This window comes from Neoarius graeffei, chromosome 8 (assembly GCF_027579695.1).
Source record: "Neoarius graeffei isolate fNeoGra1 chromosome 8, fNeoGra1.pri, whole genome shotgun sequence".
NCBI lineage: Eukaryota > Metazoa > Chordata > Actinopteri > Siluriformes > Ariidae > Neoarius > Neoarius graeffei.
The window spans coordinates 57355002-57381039 of NC_083576.1; the positions used below are offsets into that span (position 1 = coordinate 57355002).

Here is a 26038-nt window from a genome sequence, read left to right on the forward strand (position 1 = left end):
CTTTCGCCCGTAGTCAGCTGGGATAGGCTCCGGCTTGCCTGCAACCCTGTAGAAGGATAAAGCGGCTAGAGATAATGAGATGAGATGAGATTATTTTGGACGGTCATGGCTATTGACAGCAGGCGCTGCTACTCCAGTTAATACGACAATAGCTTCACTCAGTTGAGCCAATAAAATCGTTAGTTTACCCAGCGCACCACAGCACAGCAACAAGCAGAGAGGAAGAGAGTTAAGTTCAGAGACAACCAACCGAGACAACATGGCTTGCTTCAAAAGGCGGCGGAAAGTAGACAAGGAAAATCGTTGTTTTAAAGATGAATGGACGGAGAAATATATGTTCATTCTTCCAGCAAGCAGTTCAAAACCAGTGTGCCTCATATGCTCCGAAAACGTGGCATTAATTAAAAGGGGCAACGTGAAGCGCCACTACGAAACAAAGCACAGCTCTTTTGAGCAAAGTTATCCCCTGAAGTCCGAGCTGAGAGCACGCAAAATAACCCAACTGCAAGCACAGTATGACAGGTCTACCCGACTCATCACACATACATTTATAGCCCAGCAACGTGCAAACGAATGTTCCTTAAAAGTAGCATGGATTTTGGGGCAACATAAACATTGGAGTGTGTTCCCTGGTCTAATCAAAGGAGCACTGCACACCTTGACTATGTTTGGATCGCCTTACAGCTGTGAGTCAGCTTTTCCCACTATGAACATTGTCAAAACCAAGTACCGTTCTAGGCTCAACAATGAACACCTACATATCTGCATGAGAATGGCACTAACTCCGTTCCAACCAAGATTTAAATTACTGGCAGGTCAGCCACATGCCCGGTTTTCTCATTAAGAAGAGTAAAAGAAGAATTAAAAGAGAAAAGTTCAAAGAAAAATGTTCTGTTTGCATTTCCCCCCCAAAAAGCCACTTGTTTTCTGAAGATGTGGACTTTTTTTTCTTGAAAAGTAGGCCCTCATTTTTTTAGGCTGGGACCTCCTTATTTTAAGAACAAAGAAGAGAAAATGTGAAGTCAATGCTCTGTTTGCACTTTTTAGTTACTGTTTTCTGAGTTGACTTTTTTACTTGAAGTGTAGGCCTTCAATTCTTCAGGTTGGGACCTCTTTAATTTAAGAGAAAAAGGAGTTATTCCACTCTGTTTGCACTTTTTTATTTTATTCTGAGGTTTCTGTTTTCTTTAATCTGAAATAAAGGCCTTGAATTTATTTTCCTGGGACTACTTTTATTTATGGTAAAAGAGATAGTTGTGGGGTGGCACGGTGGTGTAGTGGTTAGCGCTGTCGCCTCACAGCAAGAAGGTCCGGGTTCGAGCCCCGTGGCCGGCGAGGGCCTTTCTGTGCGGAGTTTGCATGTTCTCCCCGTGGCCACCTGGGTTTCCTCCGGGTGCTCCGGTTTCCCCCACAGTCCAAAGACATGCAGGTTAGGTTAACTGGTGACTCTAAATTGAGCGTAGGTGTGAATGTGAGTGTGAATGGTTGTCTGTGTCTATGTGTCAGCCCTGTGATGACCTGGCGACTTGTCCAGGGTGTACCCCGCCTTTCGCTCGTAGTCAGCTGGGATAGGCTCCAGCTTGCCTGCGACCCTGTAGAACAGGATAAAGCGGCTACAGATAATGAGATGAGATGAGATAGTTGTGCACTCAGTTCATTTCCTGCATTGGAAATGAACAATAAATATTGTTGAAACCATATGAAAATGTGGACATAGAGGAAGGCTATAAGACACAAGCTGGACTTCGGTTCGGACCTTCTACTTGGACAAAATTTAATAACTGGACCTCAGTGACTTTTAATTGAATACCCCTGGCTTAGTCTGTACTCCTATACAACGTCTCGTGTCAGTTTCCACGGACTTCTCACTCCACCCGACCGCTGAAACTTTCGAACTTGTGAAGTGCGCATGCGCAGTGGCATAGGTTAAGGGGTGTCAATCAGCACTTGAATATATAAGTTCACTTAATTTTCCAATTCCTATGAACTTGTGGCGAAGGAAAGGCGTCTCAACTATTTTTTTTTAGTTACTTGAACAATTAGAAGGGAAATTTGTTCATTCAACTTAGAATCCTTTTTTCACTCAACAATTTTGCAAGTTACATTTTTTTTTTTACAGTGGGCAGCAGCACAGCGCATAAAATCATGCAGATACAGGTCAAGGGCTACAGTTCATATTCACATCAAACATCAGAATGGGGGGGGAGAAAAGTGTGATCTTTGTGACTTTAACCATGGCTTGGCTGTTTGTACCAGACGTGCTGGTCTGAGTATTTCAGAAACTGTTGACAGTTCTCTGTGTGGACACACCTTGTTGATAAGAAGTGTGTCAGAGGAAAATGGCCAGATTTTTTCGAGCTGCCAGCGAGGATATAGGACCTCATATACTCACTCTTTCCAACCATAGTAGGCAGAAAATCATTCTCAGCATGCACAAAACATGAAACCACAAAGTGTATGAGCTACAACAGCAGAAGACAACACTGGGTTCCACTCTTGTCATTCAAAAACAAGAATCTGAGGATATCATGGGCACTGATCACCCAAACCAGACAGGTGAAGATAATACAGCAAATCACCTGGGGCCATATTATAGAAACTTCCTTTAGAAATTTCATGTCACTTCGTGACGCAGAAAAACTAGTTCATGCTTTCGTTACCTCCAGGTTGGGTTATTGTCATGCCTTACTGTCTGGATGTTCCAGTAAGTGCATAAACAAGCTCCAGTGAGTTTAAAATGCAGCAGCAAGAGTCCTTACTAGAACTAGAAGATATGACCACATCACCCCTGTCTTATCCACACTGCATTGGCTCCCAATCACATTTCGTATTGATTATAAAATACTACTATTGACCTTTGAAGCACTGAATGGTCTTGTGCCACAGTACCTGAGTGAACTTCTGCTCCTTTATGACCCACCACACCTACTTAGATCAAAAGGTGCAGGCTATCTGCTGGTACCTCGTATAGTGAAAGCTACATCAGGGGGCAGAACCTTTTCTTACAAAACCCCACAGTTATGGAACAACCTTCCAAGTAATGTTCGGGAATCAGACACAGTGTCAGCGTTTAAGTCTAGGCTGAAAACGTGTGTTTAGTCAAGCTTTGTGTTAATGGTGTTTATGAGGTAAAAGTGTAGATCTGGAGGGTCCTCGGACACAGAGGGGGATGTATGGATGCTGTCAGTCCCCCACTCGCTTGCTCATTTGGGTTTGTTGATGGTGTAGTGGCTGGCTGCTTTATGTCCCGGGGCTCCCTCATGCCTGTGTTACCTTCTGGCTCGCCCCTTTTAGTTATGCTGTCATAGTTTTGCCAGAGTCCCTGCTTGTACTCGGCGCAATATGTATACCGTTTCTACTTATTCAGGTGACATCGGGCATACCTAACAACCTGTGTTTTCTCTCTCTTGCCCCCCCCCCCCAGATCTATCCCTCTGAGTTACATGTCAATCCTGAGATCGAGATGCTGACCTCTTCTGCTCCTCGGACCTGCCTGATCCATCCTGGTGCCCTACGTCTGGTTGGAGTCTCATCACATCGCTCCTGTAGAGGACGGCCCCATGTGGACAGTCGAAAGTCGCACTTGGAAGAAGCTCTGGACACTTACAGTAATGCTTTTATGGCTGAGGACTACAGTTGACTTGCTAACTTTAGGACTGCAGTTGTCATGAACAGTTTTGCACTCAAGTTTCCATCAATGAAGAGTTTATAACATCAGCGAAACTGACTTCATGTTAAAACTGTTAATGTTATAGTCATGTTGTCTGTTGTTCCCCAAACGAGCATGGGTTCCCTTTTGAGTCTGGTTCCTCTCGAGGTTTCTTCCTCATGTCGTCTGAGGGAGTTTTTCCTTGCCACCGTCGCCACAGGCTTGCTCATTGGGGATAGATTAGGGATAAAATTAGCTCATGTTTAAAGTCATTCAAATTCTGTAAAGCTGCTTTGCGACAATATTTATTGTTAAAAGCGCTGTACAAATAAACTTGACTTGCCTTCCTATCTTACTGTTTGGTAACCATATTGATTAGGGTTAGGACCTGATTTAGGAAAAAAGCCAAGAGGCAGAAATTATTTACTGCAAGGCTTATGGCAGAACCTAACGATGTGTTGCAGTTTGATGACAAAATGAAAAATTTTAAAGATGCTGACTGTAAAGTTGAATTCTGGGCAAAACGTTCTCTCTCTATTGCTGTTGGAGTTTCAAAATGTTTCGCCGCTGCACACACCGTGTATCCTATGTGTAAATGTTTTGCCGAGATAAAACATGACTGCTGAAGCAAGTGAGCAATAATATTTGATGACAACAACTGCTATTATTATTACTACAATAATAACACCCTCCTCTATTCTAGCTATTGTTTCTAAACAACAGAATTGTTTCTCTCAAATTTTTAATGGTAAATCAATATCACACAGACCTAATGCATATTATACAAACTCAGCATTAGGGTTTTTATAATGAACTGAATACATTTCAAAATTCTGAAATTCACTGATTTGTGATTCACTGCATGCGATACACTTTGTAAGCAGTTTCCTCTAAGACTTGCTGCAGCTCGTCATTGATGTTCTTTAACTGGTTTTCTGTCCCTGTGATGCTTCTGGCCTCCAGCAGCATAGCTGGCATGCAGGATGGTCCATACTGTCAGAAAGAGGGGGGGGAAATTCATAGAAAATTACTGGAACAATCTTCTTATTCTGACAGATTGAACAATCTGAATGGCAGAAGACACGTCTTTTTAGCAAAAAAAAAAAAAAAAAAAGAATTAAAAAAAAAAGAAAACCCCACAAGAACTTTTCACATTCCCAGTTATATCAAGTGCTAGCAGTGCAACCCGATACTCAAGGACTCGGACAAATCAGAATATTGCTCTATTTTAACACCAAAGCCCAAGACGAGTTGGGAAGTTGAGTACATTTGAACATGTATAACTGGTTACAGTTTCTCACCGTTTCCGGTTCATCAGTATGAGTCCTGCGATATTGCAGGTATCTCCTGTTCAGTGCTTTCAGGTTGTTAAGAAAGGCAGTGCCCTGTTTTAAAGCTGTGAGCCGCTGCTGCAGCTCATTATGCTCCTTCTCAAGCTTCCTCAGCGCCGCCTTACTCCTGACAGAGCCACAATTAAAACAAAAAAAAAAAAACCAGATTTAGTCAACCAGGAAAAGCTCAAACTCTGCTGCTAAACACTCCAAGCAGGGAAAACAGTACAATTTCTCATTTTAGTGGATGTTTCTTACTTGATTAATTCATTCTTGGCCTCCAAAAGTCTAGTCTTTTTCTGGTTTAGGGTTCTATTAACCTGAGCCATTTAAAAACAGAAGAGAGAGATACATTCATTTCTAAGAAATACATTTGAAGGAGTTCGTTCATTGGATAGCTGCTGAGAAATGATTTCCTGAATCAATTGAGCAATAAATACAAATTGAATGTACAACCCCGATTCCAAAAAAGTTGGGACAAAGTACAAATTGTAAATAAAAACGGAATGCAATGATGTGGAAGTTTCAAAATTCCATATTTTATTCAGAATAGAACATAGAGGACATATCAAATGTTTAAACTGAGAAAATGTATCATTTAAAGAGAAAAATTAGGTGATTTTAAATTTCATGACAACAACACATCTCAAAGTTGGGACAAGGCCATATTTACCACTGTGAGACATCCCCTTTTCTCTTTACAACAGTCTGTAAACGTCTGGGGACTGAGGAGACAAGTTGCTCAAGTTTAGGGATAGGAATGTTAACCCATTCTTGTCTAAGGGCCCTGTCACACTACGACGTTCTCACCAGCGTTCGAGTAACGTGTTGCGAAACGCAGAGGAACGTCGAGAACGTTAGAAAAAAGTTACAAGAAAGTTAGACGAGCGTCGGCAAACGTTGGGGAACGTCGAGGGACGTCGGCGAACGCTGAGGGTGAAAAATAGTTTTGGGTGTGCACAAAAATTCAGGACGTTCTATCAAAACGCTACTTACACGTTAGAGGAACGTTACACGAAAGTTTGCGGGCGTTACTCGAACGTTACTCGAAAGTCAGGACGTTCCCTGGACGCTAGGCGGACGCCGGCCCATCAGGGTCGAGTGTCCAGCGCGTGCCTAGCGCTTGGGTAACGCTTGCCTAACGCCTGTGTAACGTCCATCGAACGTCTGTCCAGCGTGTCGCCAACGTTTTTCAGCGTTCGTCAGCGTTCGCCGAGCGTTCTTAACGCTCATGTAACGCTCTTTCAACATCTTTCTAACGTCTGTCAGCGTTCTGAATTTTTCCAGCGTCTGTGTAACGTCCAGAACATTACCTGGACGCAAGGCAGACGCTACCCAAATGCTATGATAACGCTATCAAAGCGCTGTGGACGCTATGAGAACGCTAGGTTTTGCTGCTATTTTGGACCACAAACGTCGCCTGACACTGAGGGAACGTTGGCTGAGCGTTACCCAAGCGTTACAAGAACGTTACAACATCGTTGACCTAGAAACTTAATTTGAAGAACGTCGACGTTCCCCGGCGTTTCTCAAATTTTTAAAAACGCAACCAAACGTCGAACAAAACGCTATAGTGTGACAGGGCCCTATTGTAGGATTCTAGTTGCTCAACTGTCTTAGGTCTTTTTTGTCGTATCTTCCGTTTTATGATGCGCCAAATGTTTTCTATGGGTGAAAGATCTGGACTGCAGGCTGGCCAGTTCAGTACCCGGACCCTTCTTCTACACAGCCATGATGCTGTAATTGATGCAGTATGTGGTTTGGCATTGTCATGTTGGAAAATGCAAGGTCTTCCCTGAAAGAGACGTCGTCTGGATGGGAGCATATGTTGCTCTAGAACCTGGATATACCTTTCAGCATTGATGGTGTCTTTCCAGATGAGTAAGCTGCCCATGCCACACGCACTAATGCAACCCCATACCATCAGAGATGCAGGCTTCTGAACTGAGCGCTGATAACAACTTGGGTCGTCCTTCTCCTCTTTAGTCCGAATGACACGGCGTCCCTGATTTCCATAAAGAACTTCAAATTTTGATTCGTCTGACCACAGAACAGTTTTCCACTTTGCCACAGTCCATTTTAAATGAGCCTTGGCCCAGAGAAGACGTCTGCATTTCTGGATCATGTTTAGATACGGCTTCTTCTTTGAACTATAGAGTTTTAGCTGGCAACGGCGGATGGCACGGTGAATTGTGTTCACAGATAATGTTCTCTGGAAATGTTCCTGAGCCCATTTTGTGATTTCCAATACAGAAGCATGCCTGTATGTGATGCAGTGCTGTCTAAGGGCCCGAAGATCACGGGCACCCAGTATGGTTCTCCAGCCTTGACCCTTACGCACAGAGATTCTTCCAGATTCTCTGAATCTTTTGATGATATTATGCACTGTAGATGATGATATGTTCAAACTCTTTGCAATTTTACACTGTCGAACTCCTTTCTGATATTGCTCCACTATTTGTCGGCGCAGAATTAGGGGGATTGGTGATCCTCTTCCCATCTTTACTTCTGAGAGCCGCTGCCACTCCAAGATGCTCTTTTTATACCCAGTCATGTTAATGACCTATTGCCAATTAACCTAATGAGTTGCAGTTTGGTCCTCCAGCTGTTCCTTTTTTGTACCTTTAACTTTTCCAGCCTCTTATTGCCCCTGTCCCAACTTTTTTGAGATGTGCTGCTGTCATGAAATTTCAAATGAGCCAATATTTGGCATGAACTTTCAAAATGTCTCACTTTCGACATTTGATATGTTGTCTATGTTCTATTGTGAATACAATATCAGTTTTTGAGATTTGTAAATTATTGCATTCCATTTTTATTTACAATTTGTACTTTGTCCCAACTTTTTTGGAATCGGGGTTGTAAATGACTATCAGGAATTGATACAATCTGAACACTATGAGGCAAAGTACAACTACCTTTACAGCTTCACGCTTTACACTGTTGAACTCCGCAAGTGCAGTGATCTGGAACACAGGCGTTTGTTAGCGTTAGCTGAGAGCTATGCATGCTACCTTGTTCTAACAGAATAAGCTCTCTTTGCGTCAACTGCTATTTCATATACTGTACACGAATGATCCTTTATTGAGAACTATTCAAAACAGACTCACCTTCTCAGTGAGCTGCTCCTCAAATGAGCAAGAAAATGCATTTATGGCTTTTTTAACAACCTCAGAGCTCACGGTCTCCCTGCACAAAATCATCACCAACTTAATAGTTCATTATTACAATAGTAAAAGTAATTCTTAAATAATTATGCATTAAGAATATCATACAGGGAAATACTATCATAAAAAAAAAAGCAATCTTGAAGGCTTACTTGTACTGCGTGACAAATTCCTGGAACGCTTCAAGGACAACAGTGAAATCAGTTGGCTTTCTCACACCTCCAGGTTTTCGCTTCTCATTGGGATAAGCGCTGCCTGTAACAGAAAGAATGTTTTTCCCCTAAACTCAGAGGTGATCAAACTAAACACCACATCCTCTCAAATCCTGACACTCAATACAAGTGTGTTTTTCCCCCCACACAAATGAACACACCATTCAAAACAACTCAGAGAAGATGATGTTCAAACTTTCTGATGATACCACCATGACTGGACTATTTTCAGATAATGATCCATCACCATCCTGACAGGAAGTACGTACTGTAGCTGTGCTCTAAAAACAGGATCCAATAACCATCACAGACACTTGTTAATGTCTATAAATACATCAGCAAGTTATGTAAATGGGATTGTAACTCTGTCCATTACAACAATGTTTCTATATATTATATAGAAATGAGCGTTTTACTGGGAAATACGCCACTCGTATTTTTCATACGTGCTACATTCCGGGACATGGAGCACCAAAACCATGACATAAATCTCTATGTCATGCATGAGGAAACGAATGAATTGTTTTGATAAATTTGGGTACTTTTTGTTTGTGATGGTTTCTTTTTATTATATAGACAAATCACACATTGGCTTGAAGATATGAAGTTTATCTTCTCGTGTTGAAAAACTCACATTTTTCATACGAAATGCATCACGGATGTGACTGATATATTTCCCACCAATGACGCCACTCCCAGTGTTTTCCTGCTGACTTGACACTTGTCAAAATGACGAACCGGTTCAAAATTAAAATTATTTTGATTAACTTGTGGGTTTTTTTGTGGTTGTGTCCATATAATATAAAGAACATTACACAATGGCGCGAAGATATGAAGTTTATCTTCTCGTGTTGAAAAATATACCACTCGTTCGCTCTGCTCACTCATGATATACAGTGGGGAAAACAAGTATTTGATCCCTTGCTGATTTTGTTGGTTTGGCCACTAATAAAGACTCGATCAGTCTGTAATATTAATGGTAGGTGTAGTCTAACATGCTGAGACAGAATATCACAAAGAAAATCAAGAAATCGACTTTAAAGAATTTGTATTAATTTATTTGCATTTTATTGAGGAAAATAAGTATTTGAACCCTCTTGCCAAAAGGACTTAGTACTTTGTGGCAAACCCCTTATTAGCAAGCACAGAGGTCAGACGTTTTTTGTAGTTGATGACCAGGTTTCTGCACATATTAGGAGGAATTTTGGTCCACTCTTCTTTGCAAATGACCTCTAAATCATCAAGATTCCGTGGCTGTCGCTTGGCAACTCTGAGCTTCAGCTCTCTCCATAGATTTTCTATAGGATTCAGGTCCGGAGACTGGCTGGGCCACTCCATGACCTTGATATGTTTCTTCTTCAGCCATTCCTTGGTTGCCTTGGCTGTATGCTTTGGGTCATTATCCTGCTGGAAGACCCATCCACGACCCATTTTAAGCTTCCTGGCAGAGGGAAGGAGGTTTTCACTTAGGATTTTACGGTACATGGCTCCGTCCATCCTCCCATTGATACGGTGAAGTAGCCCTGTGCAGAAAAACACGCCCAAAGCATAATGTTACCACCTCCATGCTTGACAGTGGGGATGGTGTTCTTGGGGTCATAAGCAACATGTCTCTCCCTCCAGACACGACGGGCTGAATTGATGCCAAAGAGCTCAATTTTGGTCTTATCTGACCATAACACCTTCTCCCAGTCACTCTCCAAGTCATTCAGATGTTCATTGGCAAAGTTCAGGCGGGCCTGCACATGTGCTTTCTTAAGCAGGGGTACTTTGCGAGCACTGTAAGGTGTTAGACCATTGCGGTGTAAAGTGTTACCAACTGTTTGCTTGGTGACTGTGATCCCAGCTGCTTTAAGATCATCCACTAACTCTGCCTGTGTTGTAGTAGGTCTATTTCTCACCGTTCTCATGATCCTGGAAACCCCACGAGGTGAGATCTTGTTTGGAGCCCCAGACCTAGGTTGACTGATGATCATGTTGTGAGTCTTGTACTTGCGCACAATTGCACCAACAGTTGTCACCTTAACGCCCAGCTTCTTGCTAATGGTTTTGTAGCCCATACCGGTCTTGTGCAGGTCTACAATCTTCTCCCTTAAATCCACAGAAAGCTCTTTAGTCTTTCCCATGTTGGAGAGTTTGGAGTCTGACAAACTGATTGATTCTGTGGCCAGGTGGCTTTTATACAAGTCATTAGTGATATCAGGTGTCTTCAATTTAGGTGACAAGGTCATTTGGAGAGTCTAACTTGTCTGTATTAACAAGAACTCTTGATGGTTACTAGGGGATCAAATACTTCTTTTTCTCAATAAAATACAAATAAATTAATATAGATATTTAAAAGTTATTTTCTGGATTTTCTTTTTGATATTCTGTCTCCACATGTTAGAATACACCTACCATTAAAATTACAGACTGATCAAGTCTTTCTTAGTGGGTAAACCAACAAAATCAGCAAGGGATCAAATACTTGTTTTCCCCACTGTACATTATATAAAATTCACCACTTGAAGATAAACTTCATATCTCCATGCAGCTGAGTAATATCCTCTATATATAAAAGGCACCGCTTGGATTTAAATAAGCAAATACTTAAGATCCTTTCATTGGATAATTACTGCAGTCAGTCATTAATGTGTTTCAGCTAAAACAATTCTTTTAACCCTAACTGATGCAGTGAGTAGCTTCTCATTTCTTAAACAACTGAAATAGGGTTAAGCTCTGTCCAACATATTATTAAAACCTGGAAGGATAGTGGCGAACCCAGAAGAAACGTGGTCTGGGGGCGGGGCTGTGACTAGCCGTGACTGGAGAATATTTAAACGCTTGAAGTTGAATCATAAAAATAACTGACCGTAGGACTCATGACTATGTACAATAGTGAAAGTAAGAGCATTCACACACACACACACAATGTGACAAGAACTCTCAGGATTGGGGTGAAACAGATGTGTGGCCATTAAAAAAAAACAACTACTTGTTAGTGAGGATAATCAGAAGAAAAAGCTTCGATTTGTTAGGGAGCCTCAACTTTGGATTCTTGAGCAATGGATTTTTTTCCTTCACTGATGGCATGGGAATATTCCAGGATGACAATGCCAGGATTCATTGGGCTGAGATTGTGAAAGACTGGTTCAGGGAGCATGAAGAATCATTTTCACACACAAATTGGCCACCACAGAGTCCTGACCTTGACCCCGCCGAGTCTTTGGGATGTGCTGCAGACTACTTTAAGAAGAAGCAGCAGCATTTATTTGTCACATGCACACTCAAGCACAGTGAAATTCCTCCTCTTCATTTAACCCATCTGAAGCAGTGAACACATGCATGCACACAAAAGTGAGCAATGAGCACGCGCACACATACCCAGAGCAGTGGGCAGCTATGCTACAGTGCCCGGGGAGCAATTGGGGGTTAGGTGCCTCGCTCAAGGGCACTTTAGCCATGATACAAAGGGAGGGGAAAGTGCTGCTCATTCACTCAACTCCCTTCACATTTTTCCTGCTGGTCCCAGGAATTTAACCTTTTGGGCCCAAGGCTGCTTCTCTAACCTTCAGGCCATGGCTGACCCCTTTACAGAGTGGTTTGACTCTCCTGTCATCAATAGATTAGATTAGGGCTTTTCAAAGTGTGGGGCACGCCCCCCCTGGGGGGCACCAGAGTTCTTCAGGGGAGGCGCAACGTGAGAGACAAAATGGATCGGTTTTTAGTACCTAAAGCTACAGTGAGTGAGGAGACAGAGTCTGGGCCAAGCAAAAAAACAGAGCCTCCAGGATGTTGCGATTTGCAACTTCAGCGCAAATTCAACCAATCCCCGCGAATTCAGGGCGGTGTTGCAATTATATCCAATCACCGCAACTTTCCCGCAAATTTGACCAATCGTTGGCGTCGTCTTGAGGTGACGTCGACAAACTACCTTCCGCCTTACTTCCGTGTGTTCAAGAGAAGCAGCATGCGCGTCGTGTTGCCAGATTGGACGATTTCAAGTGCATTTTGGCGGGTTTTGAACATATTTTGGACTGGAAAACGTCAGCAGTATCTGGCAACACTGAAAGTGTGTTATGTTTACAGTGAAGGACTGTGTGCACTTTTTTTTTTTACTTAATACAAGAAGTTAATGGATGCCAACATTTTTGCCAAAATGGTATTTTATTTTCCATTGTTTAGGCAGCTTCAGCATCATACTGTGAGATTCTGTTCAAATTGTTTTTTTCTTCTATGAAGCCTGAGCCATTTATTTTATTAGTTTATAATTATTGTTTAATTTAGTCTTCAGGAGAGACTGCCTGCACACAGTACTAGTATTAATAGTTTTTTTTTTCTTACATGAAAGCTGAGGCATTTATATTATATTTGAAGGTAACTTCATGTTGTGCTGTGAGGTTCTCTGCACTTTAACTTTTGAACCAACAGGTGCATTTGGATAAGCCTATTTTTCTGCATTTTTGTAGTCCTGGTAATCTTTTATATTGGTAAAGTTGTTTATAGGACCATTTCTCTTTGTTTTTTTAATCAACAGTTTTTCAGTAATAACTTAATATTTAACATATCACTCAATTTTAATCACAAAAAGAGAAAATCACAACAATTTCTCGCAACTTTCACTTCCTCCCGCAATGTAATCGCAACAAAAACCTAAAAAACACCGCAACTTTCATCGCAATTTTTTTGGAAACCCCTGCAACAGACATTTTAGCCCACAACAATCACAAAAAAGGCCCGCGGAATCCTGGGGGACTGAAAAAAGAAGGAAGTATGACCACGATTATTTAAAGTTTGGATTTTCATGGACTGGATCTGAAGATGCTCCACTGCCACAGTGTGTTGTCTGCCAAGAGGTGCTAGCTAACGATGCTATGGGATGTTTAAAATGTGTAAAACAAGACGTTTTAAAAAGCACAGATGTTTAAAATGTGAAAAAGAAAAAAATAATGTGTACAACAACCATTTTTTAAAAATACGAATGGAACATTAAGTATAGCAACAACAAAAATTGTAAGGGGGGGGCGCTGTTGTTTATTTGCTCTCTGAGGGGGGGCTGACTCTCCCACACTTTGAAAACCCCTGGATTAGATAAAACTTGATTTCCCTGAGGGAACCCTCCCAAAGGGATCAATAAAGATTCCAACAGCATCATTACAGATAAACAGAAAATAGAGAAAAACTTCTAGATAAATTAAAATAAATTAGGTATTTACATATACAAATATAAAAAGAATAAGATATGGGGAAGAGAGGAAGGGGAAGGGGGGGAATAAAGGGGAAAGGGGGGCAGCAGGATGGATAAAGGAGTGTTCGAGTCTGTTTGTCCTGCACTTGGGAAGAAGCATTCTGTCACTGAACAGACTCCTCTGGTTGCTGATGACGGTGTGCAGATACAATATTTTAGTGAAAAATTAAAGCAACTCTGAACAGAAATAAATGCTGTGATGTTGTTGCACAAGGTTGTCAAAAAAAAAAAGCCACAGTGCCATAATCAAAGCTAAAAGTGGTTCTGTGCGCACACAGTTTTTTTTTTTTTTTTGGCCAGGCAAGTGTGTGTATACATACAGCTATGGAAAAAAATTAAGAGACCACTTCTAATGGTATATACGGTGGTGTAGTGGTTAGCACTGTCACCTCACAGGAAGAAGGTCCTGGGTTTGAGCCCATTGGCCGGCGAGGGCCTTTCTGCGCGGAGTTTGCATGTTCTCCCCGTGGGTTTCCTCCGGGTGCTCCGGTTTCCCCCACAGTCCAAAGACATGCAGGTTAGGTTAACTGGTGACTCTAAATTGACCGTAGGTGTGAATGTGAGTGTGAATGGTTGTCTGTGTCTATGTGTCAGCCCTGTGATGACCTGGCGACTTGTCCAGGGTGTACCCCGCCTTTCGCCCGTAGTCAGCTGGGATAGGCTCCAGCTTGCCTGCGACCCTGTAGAACAGGATAAAGCGGCTACGGATGATGGGTGGATGGATACACACACACATAGGATGTGACCTGTCCCCTATTCATTCTCTCGAGTGCTTCAGGCAAAGAGCTACAAAATAAATAAATAAATAAATAATTCACCTGTAACACCCCTTCAACTATATGGTCAAAAGTACTGCATGTGGATGCCTGACCATGATTTGCATACATGGACATTCCCCAAACTTTTGGCACAAAGTTGGAGGCACATGATTGCACAGAATATCTCTGTCTAAAATAGCGTCACAATTTCCCTTCACTAAAAATAAGGGGCCCAAACATGTCCCGACAAGTTCAGGTGTATGAAGATATGGTTTGCTGAGGTTGGTACGGAAGAACTCGAGTGGCCTGCACAGAGCTCCGATCTCAACCTTAAGTGGAACACCGACTGCATGCCAGGCCTCCTCGTCAGAAATCAGTGCCCAACCCTACTGATGCTCTTGTGGCTAAATGGAACCCAAATTACCAGAGCTACATGCTAAAATCTAGTGGAAATCCTTCCCAGAAGAGTAGAGGCTGTTATAGCAGCAGGGGTTGGGGCTGCTGCAACTCCATATTAATTCCATGCCTTGAGAAAAGGATGCTTAACCATTACATATCCCTCAGACAAACACGGATTCCAGATCATCAAACAGAGTTACTCCAGAAACAGGTTCTGTCCCTCAGAAATCAGTGTTTAAGTGCTAAATGTGGTATAGCCCTTACTGTTTAATTACTTCTGTCATTAATAAGTTTCTGCTGTAAGCATAGCTTGTGCCTTTTGAAAATCTTCACTTTGCCAACATTATTTGATGCCATGCAATCACATGCCTCATTGTCCAGCTCTGCACTGTAATCTTTATATTCTATTCCATTTTATTATATTTTGTACTGTAATGCTGTACCCAAACTAAATTCTCACCAACACGGGTGTGTGGCAATAAAGGATCCTGAATCCAAGTTGTACGAGCTTCAAGTAATAAACGTGAATAGTCAGTAAAATACAGGAAGCATATCCATGGTGGTATTTTCAATCTTATGCTATGGAAAAGGAACACAATCTAAATCTATCAAGCTTTAGTTATGACCTGTTTCAAACCGCACTCGCTTTTTAAAATTAGATTTTCCTCCATCAAATAAATTAACAGCATGCACACAGTACCATCTGTAAAAGGCAAACTTTTCAGTGTTTATTTTTTTTTAATAAGTTGAAGGGTTTTTTTTAAACTTCTATTGCGCATGTTTCATACTACGGAAGCCGAGAGAGGCTAGTCTGGCTAACGCGACTGCAAAGCTCTACGAGCTATTGGTCTGGCCAAGATATTAAGCCCAACCGTTTCCCAGAGCCCGTGGTTGACCCGCCTCCCTGAAATGCCTCAGTTTGCTACTGGTCGAAGCCAGAAAAGGCTGTGACGAAGCTTAAACCAATCACATCACTCTTTCCTCTGACGTATGCGACGCGACGGGGCTAACTGGTAGATTAAACTCTTACCTAAGCCGGTTGGGAGCAAGGCGAAAACGTCCTTCCTTTCAATAAATACCTCCAGGGCTGCTCTTTGCTCCGTTTTCAATGAGAACTTGCTCCATGTTCGTAATGTTTCTAGTGAATGAAGCGCTTCCGGCATAGATTCTGTAAACAATCTATGGCTTCCAGTCGCAGTTCTACTACGTCACTGCCTTGAACACGCCTCTACCCAGGGCCGTTGGAGGTGCTCAAAGTTGATTGGTTCCCGATTTTTCGGGAGCTTGGAAGAGCTGTAGATAGCTTGCCTGGCCAGACTAAGCTCGCAACAGGCCCTCATGTTGCGTCACGCTTAGGATGGGCGGGCCCAGGCTAGAGAGAGGCCCTTCATATAAATCTTTTTTTTATTCACCTTGTTATCCCGAGATAACGACATAATTAATTCAGGATCTCGAGAAAACACCACAACTAATTCGAGATCTCAAGAAAACAAGACAATTATTCCGTGATCTCGAAAAAACAAAACGATTATTTCATGATCTCGAGAAAACAGCTGAGATTTCTAGCAGAGCTGCGCCCCCCCTGTGGGTCAGACAACGAAGCCTTAGAAATTGGCGGACATGTAACAGAGCAGAAATGGCTTTTTACGATGCCTTGAGAGAGAGGGGGGTCCCAGAGGAGAACATCATCCCTTATTAAAAGACTTAATGCAATCTCTCCCTGTGTCAACCCCTGATCAAAATATTGCCTTATTAGGTGATCGATTATTCCAGACATTCTAATGACCAAAGTTGCGTCTATACAGAATGAGAAATAGCCCCAAAGTCAGCATATCACAAGTCTCTTGGCGCACCTGAATGAACCATTTCTCAGCTGTTTACTCGAGATCATGAAATAATTGTTTTGTTTTCTCGAGATCTCAAAATAACGGTTTTGTTTTCTCGAGATCCCAAATTAGTTGTGTTGTTTTCTCGAGATCCTGAATTAATTATGTCGTTATCTCGGAATAACAAGGTGAACAAAAAAAAAAAAAAAAAAAAAGGATTGTTTGAAGGGCCTCTCTCGGCTTCCGTATCATACAATTATGTTCACATGCGCATTACAAGAATTAAATAATATGTATACAACACCACCACATAAAATTTAACCCCAAAATAGCTAAAAAGGAAAACCTAGAACATAACCAAAAATTTAAAAACATAAATTAATAAAACCATCTAAATATAAACATAAATGATGAAAAGCCTCTTTAAAGTGGATGTAAGGCCTTATTGTAATGCTTTAAAATGAATATCATTAGTGACGACCAAAATTAATAAAGCAGGGGGGAAAATATTAAATTATTTGTCATTTTCATCAAGCATAAAACTATGGTCATGAGCTTTGGGTAATGACCGAAAGAACAAGATCGCGGATACAAGCGGCCGAAATGAGTTTCCTTCGCAGGGTGGCTGGGCGCTCCCTTAGAGATAGGGTGAGAAGCACAGTCACTCGGGAGGAGCTCGGAGTAGAGCTGCTGCTCGTCCACATCGAGAGGAACCAGCTGAGGTGGCTCGGGCATCTTTTTCGGATGCCTCCTGGACGCCTCCCTGGGGAGGTGTTCCAGGCATGTTCCCCGGGAGGAGGCCCCGGAGAAGACCCAGGACACGCTGGAGGGACTGTGTCTCTCGGCTGGCCTGGGAACGCCTCGTGTTCTTCCCGAAGAGCTGACCGAGGTGTCTGGGGAGAGGGAAGTTTGGGCTTCCATGCTTAGACTGCTGCCTCCGCGACCCGGTCCCGGATAAAGCGGAAGATGATGAGAGACGAGACGAGAGACAAAACTATTGATAAATTGCAGCTTCCGGATCCCGGAAAAAGCCAGGCTTGCCCCAGGGCTAATCTCGCATGACGTCACGCATGGAATCCCGGTTATCTGGGTCATTTCGGTTCATTGGACTCTGTGCTTGTTTACTCATTAAAATTGGATATTGTTGCTGGAATCTTACAAAAATAATGATGGGAAAGTGCTGCATTGTGTTTGGATGTTGAAATCCATATACAACAGGACATTCAGTTCATGAATTTCCGAGAAATGACACTAATCTAAAGCGACAGTGGGTGAGGTTTGTGCAAAAAAAAAAAAAGCGGGCATATTTCGTGTCGCCTACTAATAATAAATCTGATTCATCAAGTGTTCACCACCACCACCACCAGAACGACCACATGGGAATTACTGAAGCAAAAAAGAAAGCCATTTATTTTATAAATGGCATCTGATCTGACATTTGGACATCCCGTATTATCGCTCACTTCATATTTTCTTTCAATAATTACACTAAATAAGTGTACGTTTTAAAGATTATATTTCTGCATTTATTGAGATGCATGTAAATATTTTCCCTATATTTTGCAGCGGCCAGCTTAGAATAAAGATCCACAAACCGATCTGTTTCTCCAATTCTCTCTGGCTGGTGGTGCGCTATCGGCAGTGAGTGGGACTGTTGTGAACTGGTATCTGTTTCTCGTCTTGGGGGCTCGAAAAGATAACCATTTACTTCGGAACATCCTTGATAATCATCTGCACCTTCATCCGACATATAAGAATCCCAATCACTATCAGAATTCTTTCCAAAACGTGATTCCATATCGAGACTGGTCTAACCACTGCTGTGTACGGGAACTAAATTGATACCTGGATTGTTACACGCGTGACGTCACGCACCCCTTCAGGATCCTCCGGTTCAGTCTTGGCAGATTCCGTGACAATTGGCTGATTTTACTGATTTTCCATTAATTTATGGCCTTTTGGATCAGCTATGATTTGAAAACACATGGTCAATCAACATGACTGTTGCTTTGTACAAGGAAATAAGTGTGGTTTAGGAACATTCAATTCACTTTAAAAAAAGATAAGTCTTAAGTAATTTCTTAAAAATGTGTCTTCAGATCCTGCGTTATCAAGCTCCCTAAGTAATTTGTTCCATAGTTTGGGCGCCACAGATACAAAAAAAAAAGCGCGGTCACCCAATGTAGTGAGTGTTTTAACTCTTGGTGGCTGGAATAATAGTTCACTATTAGACCTTAGGCTATAACGTGATGGAGTTCTAAGAGCACTGACTTCTAATATACAGTCTGGGGCTAGGCCATGTATAAGTTATTAACAATATCTCAAAATCAATACAAAATTTAATGGCCAACCAATGTAAATCTACTAGCACTGGCGTAATGTGGTGAAAACACAAAATGTTACAAATAAGCCTAGCCGGCGTATTTTGAGCCCTTTGCAGCTTTTGTAGACGAGTCACGGGTAGTCTGTAGAGGAAACTATTACGTATTCTAAACTATTGGAGAAAAAACTATTACCAGTCTAAATGACTGGTTATCAGTGCATTCACTAACTAAGGTCTTTGCACCATCCTGACTTAAACATTTCCTTATTCTTCTAATGTTTATATATACAGGTAGTCGTCGACTTATGACCTATGCGACTTACGACCAATCGACTTTACGACCATCTGGTTATGACTGGCAAGTGTTTCCCAGCTGAGCTAGCTGAGCATACGACAGTTTCCGCCCCAGCTCCCGGCAGTGCCTCTCGCCGCGTACAACAGTTTCCGCCCCAGCTCCAGGCACATGCGCAGTCTCTCTCGCGCACTCCGTCATACAGTTTCCGCCCCAGCTCCTGGTTTATGAAACGAGCAAATGCTCCCGCCAGCCCGAGCGCTGCAACAGCTGACGACGATGTAGACGACCCACAGCCAAGCACCAGTGATGCCAGCGGTCACCAAGTTTTGTATTTTGCTATGTTTTGCATTTGTATTTTGGTATGTTTCAAACTAAAATTTTTTCTATTTTTCACACCTGTATTTCGTATTTTTTGATTTGCACATATTAAACGAGTTGTACTGTACGCAGTGTAGTATGCAGTGTTTGACTTAAACCAAATAATGAGCCAAGGCCATGAAATAAGAAAATGCTGATAAAATAAGACTTTAAGAATATTACAATATCATTACACATCACAATATACTTACGTTCATTTAACATAGGCCGACTTACAACCAGATCAGTTTACAACCGGTCAGTCGTAACCAAACGCAGTCGTAAGTCAACGACTACCTGTATATATATATATATATATATATATATATATATATATATATATATACACATATACATACACACACACACGAGTGATTCCACGCTTATGGGTACTGAAATGGGGACATAAACTTATTCACCTAAAACCATTTCTTTTTTTACCATCAGGTCACAAAACATGTAATCTTTAATGAATGATATGTTAAAAGATAACTTTAATTTTCTGAGATGTAATAAAAACATATTTATATGCCAAAGTCAAGCCTATGAGTTCCAAAATGATGTCTGTTACATTACTTCTGTTACGATTGTCCATCTCGCGTCTGTTACAAATTAATTACAATCTAGCTATATACCATGTTAATCTTATTGAAAGAATGTGTATGTTTATTCTACTACACATGTTTATTAATTATATTTGCTAAAACATCACCTTCCTATGTTTCAAAAAGTAATTCTACATTGTTAAAATTGAGAATATATATGTCCACAACACTTCTGTTACGTTCTGACTTTGGCATATAAATATGTTTTTATTACATCTCAGAAAATTAAAGTTATCTTTTAACATATCATTCATTAAAGATTACATGTTTTGTGACCTGATGGTAAAAAAAAGAAATGGTTTTAGGTGAATTTTTAAAAATAAAGTTCATGTCCCCATTTCAGTACCCATAAGCGTGGAATCACTCATATATTATATATATATATATATTATATATATATATATATAGTAGAATGCAGCTTGACAGAGTTTATTTATGTAGGAGTTTAAACTTAGCTCAAAATCAAACCAACATCCTAGATTTCTTACTTCACTCAATGGTATTCAATGGGTGTCACCTACCCGGAGAGGCTCAACGCTGACTTTAGCAAGTTGCTGCCTTGTACCGATAATTATAAATTCGGATTTCCCATCGTTCAATTTGAGTTTGTCCGCAAGCATCCATTTTTTGATGTCATCAATTGCGTTTTGCATCGATGTGACTGCATCAGTTTGACTGGCAATATCGTCAGGCTTGAATGCCATGTACAACTGCGTATCATCCGCATAGGGTGTCACTGTAATAAGCAACTCATTTATAGTTTCAAAACCTGTTTCCTTTGGATGCTGGGTATTTTATTTATTTATTTACTCAGGATTTGTTTAAGGAAATTAAGTTGCATAGGAATCTCACAGGGTCAGACATGGTCTCTAAAAACACCCACACACAAGGCAGAATAGCATACAATAAACAAAGCATACAGTAAATATACACAAATAGTGAAAGACAAAGAAAGAAATGCTCCAAGTATTGCACTAAAGTTGGTGTAAAAAGTAGCGTCCATGAATAAAGTGACCAAGTGGAAATGGGAAATGGGAATGAGCTGTCTACAGGATGTTTAGGGGCCTGATAGCCTGTAAGTAAAAACTATTGTGAACAATAACCTCAGTTTCCTATGTTTGGAAGGTAAAGTATGTGCAGTACAAAGTAAACATTTATACAATAAACACTGATTTTGAAGATCCAGCCTGCTTCAGCTGTAGTTACTCTTTCAGATTACGGGAAACTGAGGTGGATTTTAAAGGGGAAATCCCTGTAGAGTGGCTTACTTCTGTTTTCACCACTAAGATTTCGAACTTTCCATGGTGTGAAAAACTAATCTAAAAATATCCTGGTACTAAACAACCATTTAAAAACACGCATGCCAATGGTGAAAATGAAAGGAAAGTCTAATATAGTCATGGCCTAATGGTTAGAGAAGCAGCTTTGGGACCAAAAGGTTGCTGGTTCGATTCCTTAGACCAGCAGGAATGGCTGAAGTGTCCTTGAGCAAGGCACCTAACCCCAGGCAGCTCTGGGTATGCTGTATGTCACTCTAGATAAGAGCACCTGCTAAATGACTAATGTAATATTATGAAATATTTCTACATGCTTGTGTATGTATAACAAAAAAAAAAAAAAAAAAAAAACACAGAAATGAACAGAGCAACTCCCCTAACTGTTCTGATTTCAGTGGGATAAGTTTTCCAGAGGGCGGCACGGTGGTGTAGTGGTTAGCACTGTTGCCTCACAGCAAGAAGGTCCGGGTTCGAGCCCCGGGGCCGGCGAGGGCCTTTCTGTGCGGAGTTTGCATGTTCTCCCCGTGTCCGCGTGGGTTTCCTCCGGGTGCTCCGGTTTCCCCCACAGTCCAAAGACATGCAGGTTAGGTTAACTGGTGACTCTAAATTGACCGTAGGTGTGAATGTGAGTGTGAATGGTTGTCTGTGTCTATGTGTCGGCCCTGTGATGACCTGGTGACTTGTCCAGGGTGTACCCCGCCTTTCGCCCGTAGTCAGCTGGGATAGGCTCCAGCTTGCCTGCGACCCTGTAGAAGGATAAAGCGGCTAGAGATAATGAGAATGAGAAGTTTTCCAGACTGTTAAGCAATGCAACCTGAGGATGTCTGTTGTAATTATGATGGGATAAGCGATCCCATCATTTAATTAAAAAAAACAAAACAAAAAACCCACCCGCACCCCTTCTACATACCCCTCGTCTTAATACAATATTTATTACAAGTGCTTGGTGTAGGGCTTAATCATTAGTAGGTTGCATAATCATAACATGTATGCAGGCTCTAGCTGCTCTAGGAACTCAACTTGCCTCCAATAACTGGAATATCACTTCTCCGACAAGCACTTTATAAAGTCCTTTATATTTTATTGTGCTGCATTTTAAACCCGAGAGACAACAGAAAAGACCATTTCCTGGAACGTTTATACTGAAGACTAGATAGAACTCGACGCCAACGGTGTCAATGGGGATGCCTCCGCCCGGTAGACTACACGCCTTATTAAGTTGTGATTTGGGGATGGACATTTGACCTCACAGTAATCTTGACCTGGTGAAATTATTTGTATTAGCCTTGGAGATATTGTGTTCACAAGGTTTTCGGACAGACATTTGACCTCACAGTGACCTTGAATTTAGACCTTTTGATCTCAAAATCTAATCAGTTCATGTTTGTCCCAAAGCGCACAAATGGTGAAAGTTTGGTGAAATTCCTTTCATTAGCCTTTGAGATATCGCGTTCACAAGGTTTCGGGACGGACGCACACACGGATGGACGGACGCATGCACGGACAACCCGAAAACATAATGCCTCCTGCACCTTACGGTGGCAGAGGCATAAACCTCTCCTCACAATCTTTACCGAGATATATTATTAAGAAGGCCTTTTATTTAAACAAAATAAAAAAAAATAATTCTATAAAATCTCCAGTATTTATCATTTTCTCATTATAAATATTTATAGGGACATTCCACCAAATGGGTGCCATTTGCTTGTTGTACCACTCCCAAATTAAACTTAATTTGTTATATCTTTTCAACACTGATTATAACAACACACATTTAACTATTCAAAACGTGTATTGGTCAACCTCAGGCTATGTTACAAGGTTTGGAAGTCAAAGATGGCTGCATTTTTTTCAGTCAGTAACAGGACTGAGTTTTTAGCCTAGGATTAGCTAATACATGGAATTAAGCCACATGGCGTCATCGCTAATAGCATGACCACACTTAGTACATTCTAGTGATTTACCAAAAATCTGTATTTTTAAAATAAACAAATATCATCTAAGAAATAATTTAAGTAACAGGACAGTATGTTGACATTGACCTTATCAATCAAAGTTAAAAAAAATCATCAAATATACAGAAAAGTAAATGAGAGAACTAACTTTTGGTATTCCCATGGCCTTCAGAAGACACAACTGATGTAACTTCCTGTTGAGCATGTGATTTATGGAATGTTCCAAATTTGTCAGATGGGGTAATATGTTTGGGTAACAGGACTGATAGACTGGTACCAAAATTCAAAAACGTGCTTATTTAAGGAGTTAAAGGCATTTTTGAGACAAAGTCGGCAAACAGTCTTATTTTGTCAATTTGGGTGTGCCGAATTCAAATCTGCAATATGCCGAGCTCTATCTGACCTCTGCTGACCTCGAGAGGTCATTGAACTTTGGGCCTGTAAACGTCTCAGCTGAACCCAGTTTCTCAGCTTTCTAAGGAATGAAATGTACTAAAATGATTAATGAAGTTAGCAAATGGCCTTGTTTGTTAAATGTTTGGGTGCTGAATTCATTTTTCATTTGTAAAACGACATATGACCTCTGATAACCGGCATTTTTAAACTGACTTTACTCCCCCAAAAAGAATATGAACAGACAAAAAACAAATAGAAAGGAACAAATACAACATTAAATGCCAGTCCATGTGACTTACTTTTCACAATGAGAATGCCTAGGCGATCACCTTACATAACATTGCATTACATTTAGCGGTTATTGTTTATACAAAGCTACTGAAAAAAGGACAGATTCAGCAGCATACAAAATGTGGGGGCATACAGGGTATACAGGTTAATCAGGGTTAGTATATATGAGAGTTTTTTTCTTTGTTGTTTGTTTTAAACGGGGTAAAGCCTTTACAAAAAACAAACAACAAAGAAAAAAACTCTCATATATACTAACCCTGATTAACCTGTATACCCTGTATGCCCCCACATTTTGTATGCTGCTGAATCTGTCCTTTTTTCAGTAGCTTTGTATAAACAATAACCGCTAAATGTAATGCAATGTTATGTAAGGTGATCGCCTAGGCATTCTCATTGTGAAAAGTAAGTCACATGGACTGGCATTTAATGTTGTATTTGTTCCTTTCTATTTGTTTTTTGTCTGTTCATATTCTTTTTGGGGGAGTAAAGTCAGTTTAAAAATGCCGGTTATCAGAGGTCATATGTCGTTTTACAAATGAAAAATGAATTCAGCACCCAAACATTTAACAAACAAGGCCATTTGCTAACTTCATTAATCATTTTAGTACATTTCATTCCTTAGAAAGCTGAGAAACTGGGTTCAGCTGAGACGTTTACAGGCCCAAAGTTCAATGACCTCTAGAGGTCAACAGAGGTCAGATAGAGCTCGGCATATTGCAGATTTGAATTCGGCACACCCAAATTGACAAAATAAGACTGTTTGCCGACTTTGTCTCAAAAATGCCTTTGGGTGTCACAATTCTGGATTTTGGTACCAGTCTATGAGTGAAAACCCAGGGACACGACTAAAATGTGTATTTTAACTAAGATATTGTGGATTTCTTATGAAAAAAATAGATTTAAACCATGGATAGGATATGGAGTCACACAACAGTGCAAAAGAAATACTGCTTCTGAAGGATTTTAATCATAATATTTCATAGTTAAGTATAGAGTGCGGGGACAGGTAACACATGCTATTTTTCAGTGTTTTAGGTAGTTTTTATTAATCCTTACAATTATGTATCTTAAATTTGAAATCAGATCAATGTGCAGGACATTCTGCGTAATAAAGAAATTTATTTTAAAGCACATTTTTATGTGCATTTATACATATAATTTTCTAGGGACGGAAATGGCACCCATTCAGTGGAATGGCTCTATAACACAGCTTTGTAGAATACTCAATTGCAATTGGTCATTCATTGGTTTGACTGGCTATGGATCTTCAACATCAGTAAAATAACTCAAAATCAATAAAATAATTTTTAAATGACTATTTTGATTCAAATGGTTGATTTCTTTAGTAAGTAAGCATGTAATAAGTGGAATAATGTACAGCGAGCTGCTCATTATTGTGAAATAAACCCCTTCAGAGTGATTCGTGAAATCTCCGTCAGGGTCCTGATCCCCCTTTTGGGGTTTATTTCGCAATAAAGACCAGCTCACTGTACATTATCCCTTAGAAACTGACTAACCATGACACTGTAGCGACCTTACTCCAAGCACTCGTATTTCTCATTAGAGATGACGCCTGGCCCTGTGAGCCTAGTCAAGTTGTAACCTATGCTTCAGTTGTGTGAGTGGAGGGTCAATTTTACCTGAGGCTCCAGATGAAGATTTCCTCTTCCGTTTCTGACCTCTCTGTGGCTGACTGGATGAAGACTCTGGTCTCGAGAGACGCAAGCAGGATGCCTTATGTTTCTCGTTGCTCGGGTACTGCGGTCAAATAACGGAGTCAAAAATGATTATGGGCACAAGGTTTAAAATCAGGGTTCTGACTAGGCCTTTTCAGCGTATCAGACTGATGCAATGTTTCCTCACAGCTACGCCCACAATATTGCTGAAACGCCTGTAAAAGTTGCCGCTAAACTATGTTGACAATCTTGAAAACATGGCCTTTTGTTTAATTTTCTCTGGCTCTCCCTACG

General features: G+C 40.9%; 1 protein-coding gene across 1 annotated transcript in view; it reads right to left on the reverse strand.

Annotated features, from left to right (window-relative positions):
- Positions 1–4374: 4374 nt before the first annotated feature.
- Positions 4375–26038, reverse strand: part of cenpu (centromere protein U) — a 55915-nt gene continuing 34251 nt past the window's right edge. Inside the window, exons 6-12 of the mRNA XM_060927899.1 lie at positions 25709–25826; positions 8300–8402; positions 8091–8169; positions 7899–7946; positions 5239–5300; positions 4951–5107; positions 4375–4642 (exon numbers count right to left, since the gene is read on the reverse strand). Coding sequence (XP_060783882.1) covers positions 4505–4642; positions 4951–5107; positions 5239–5300; positions 7899–7946; positions 8091–8169; positions 8300–8402; positions 25709–25826 — 705 coding nt within the window. The 3' untranslated portion in view covers positions 4375–4504. The remainder of the gene's footprint in view (positions 4643–4950; positions 5108–5238; positions 5301–7898; positions 7947–8090; positions 8170–8299; positions 8403–25708; positions 25827–26038) is intronic.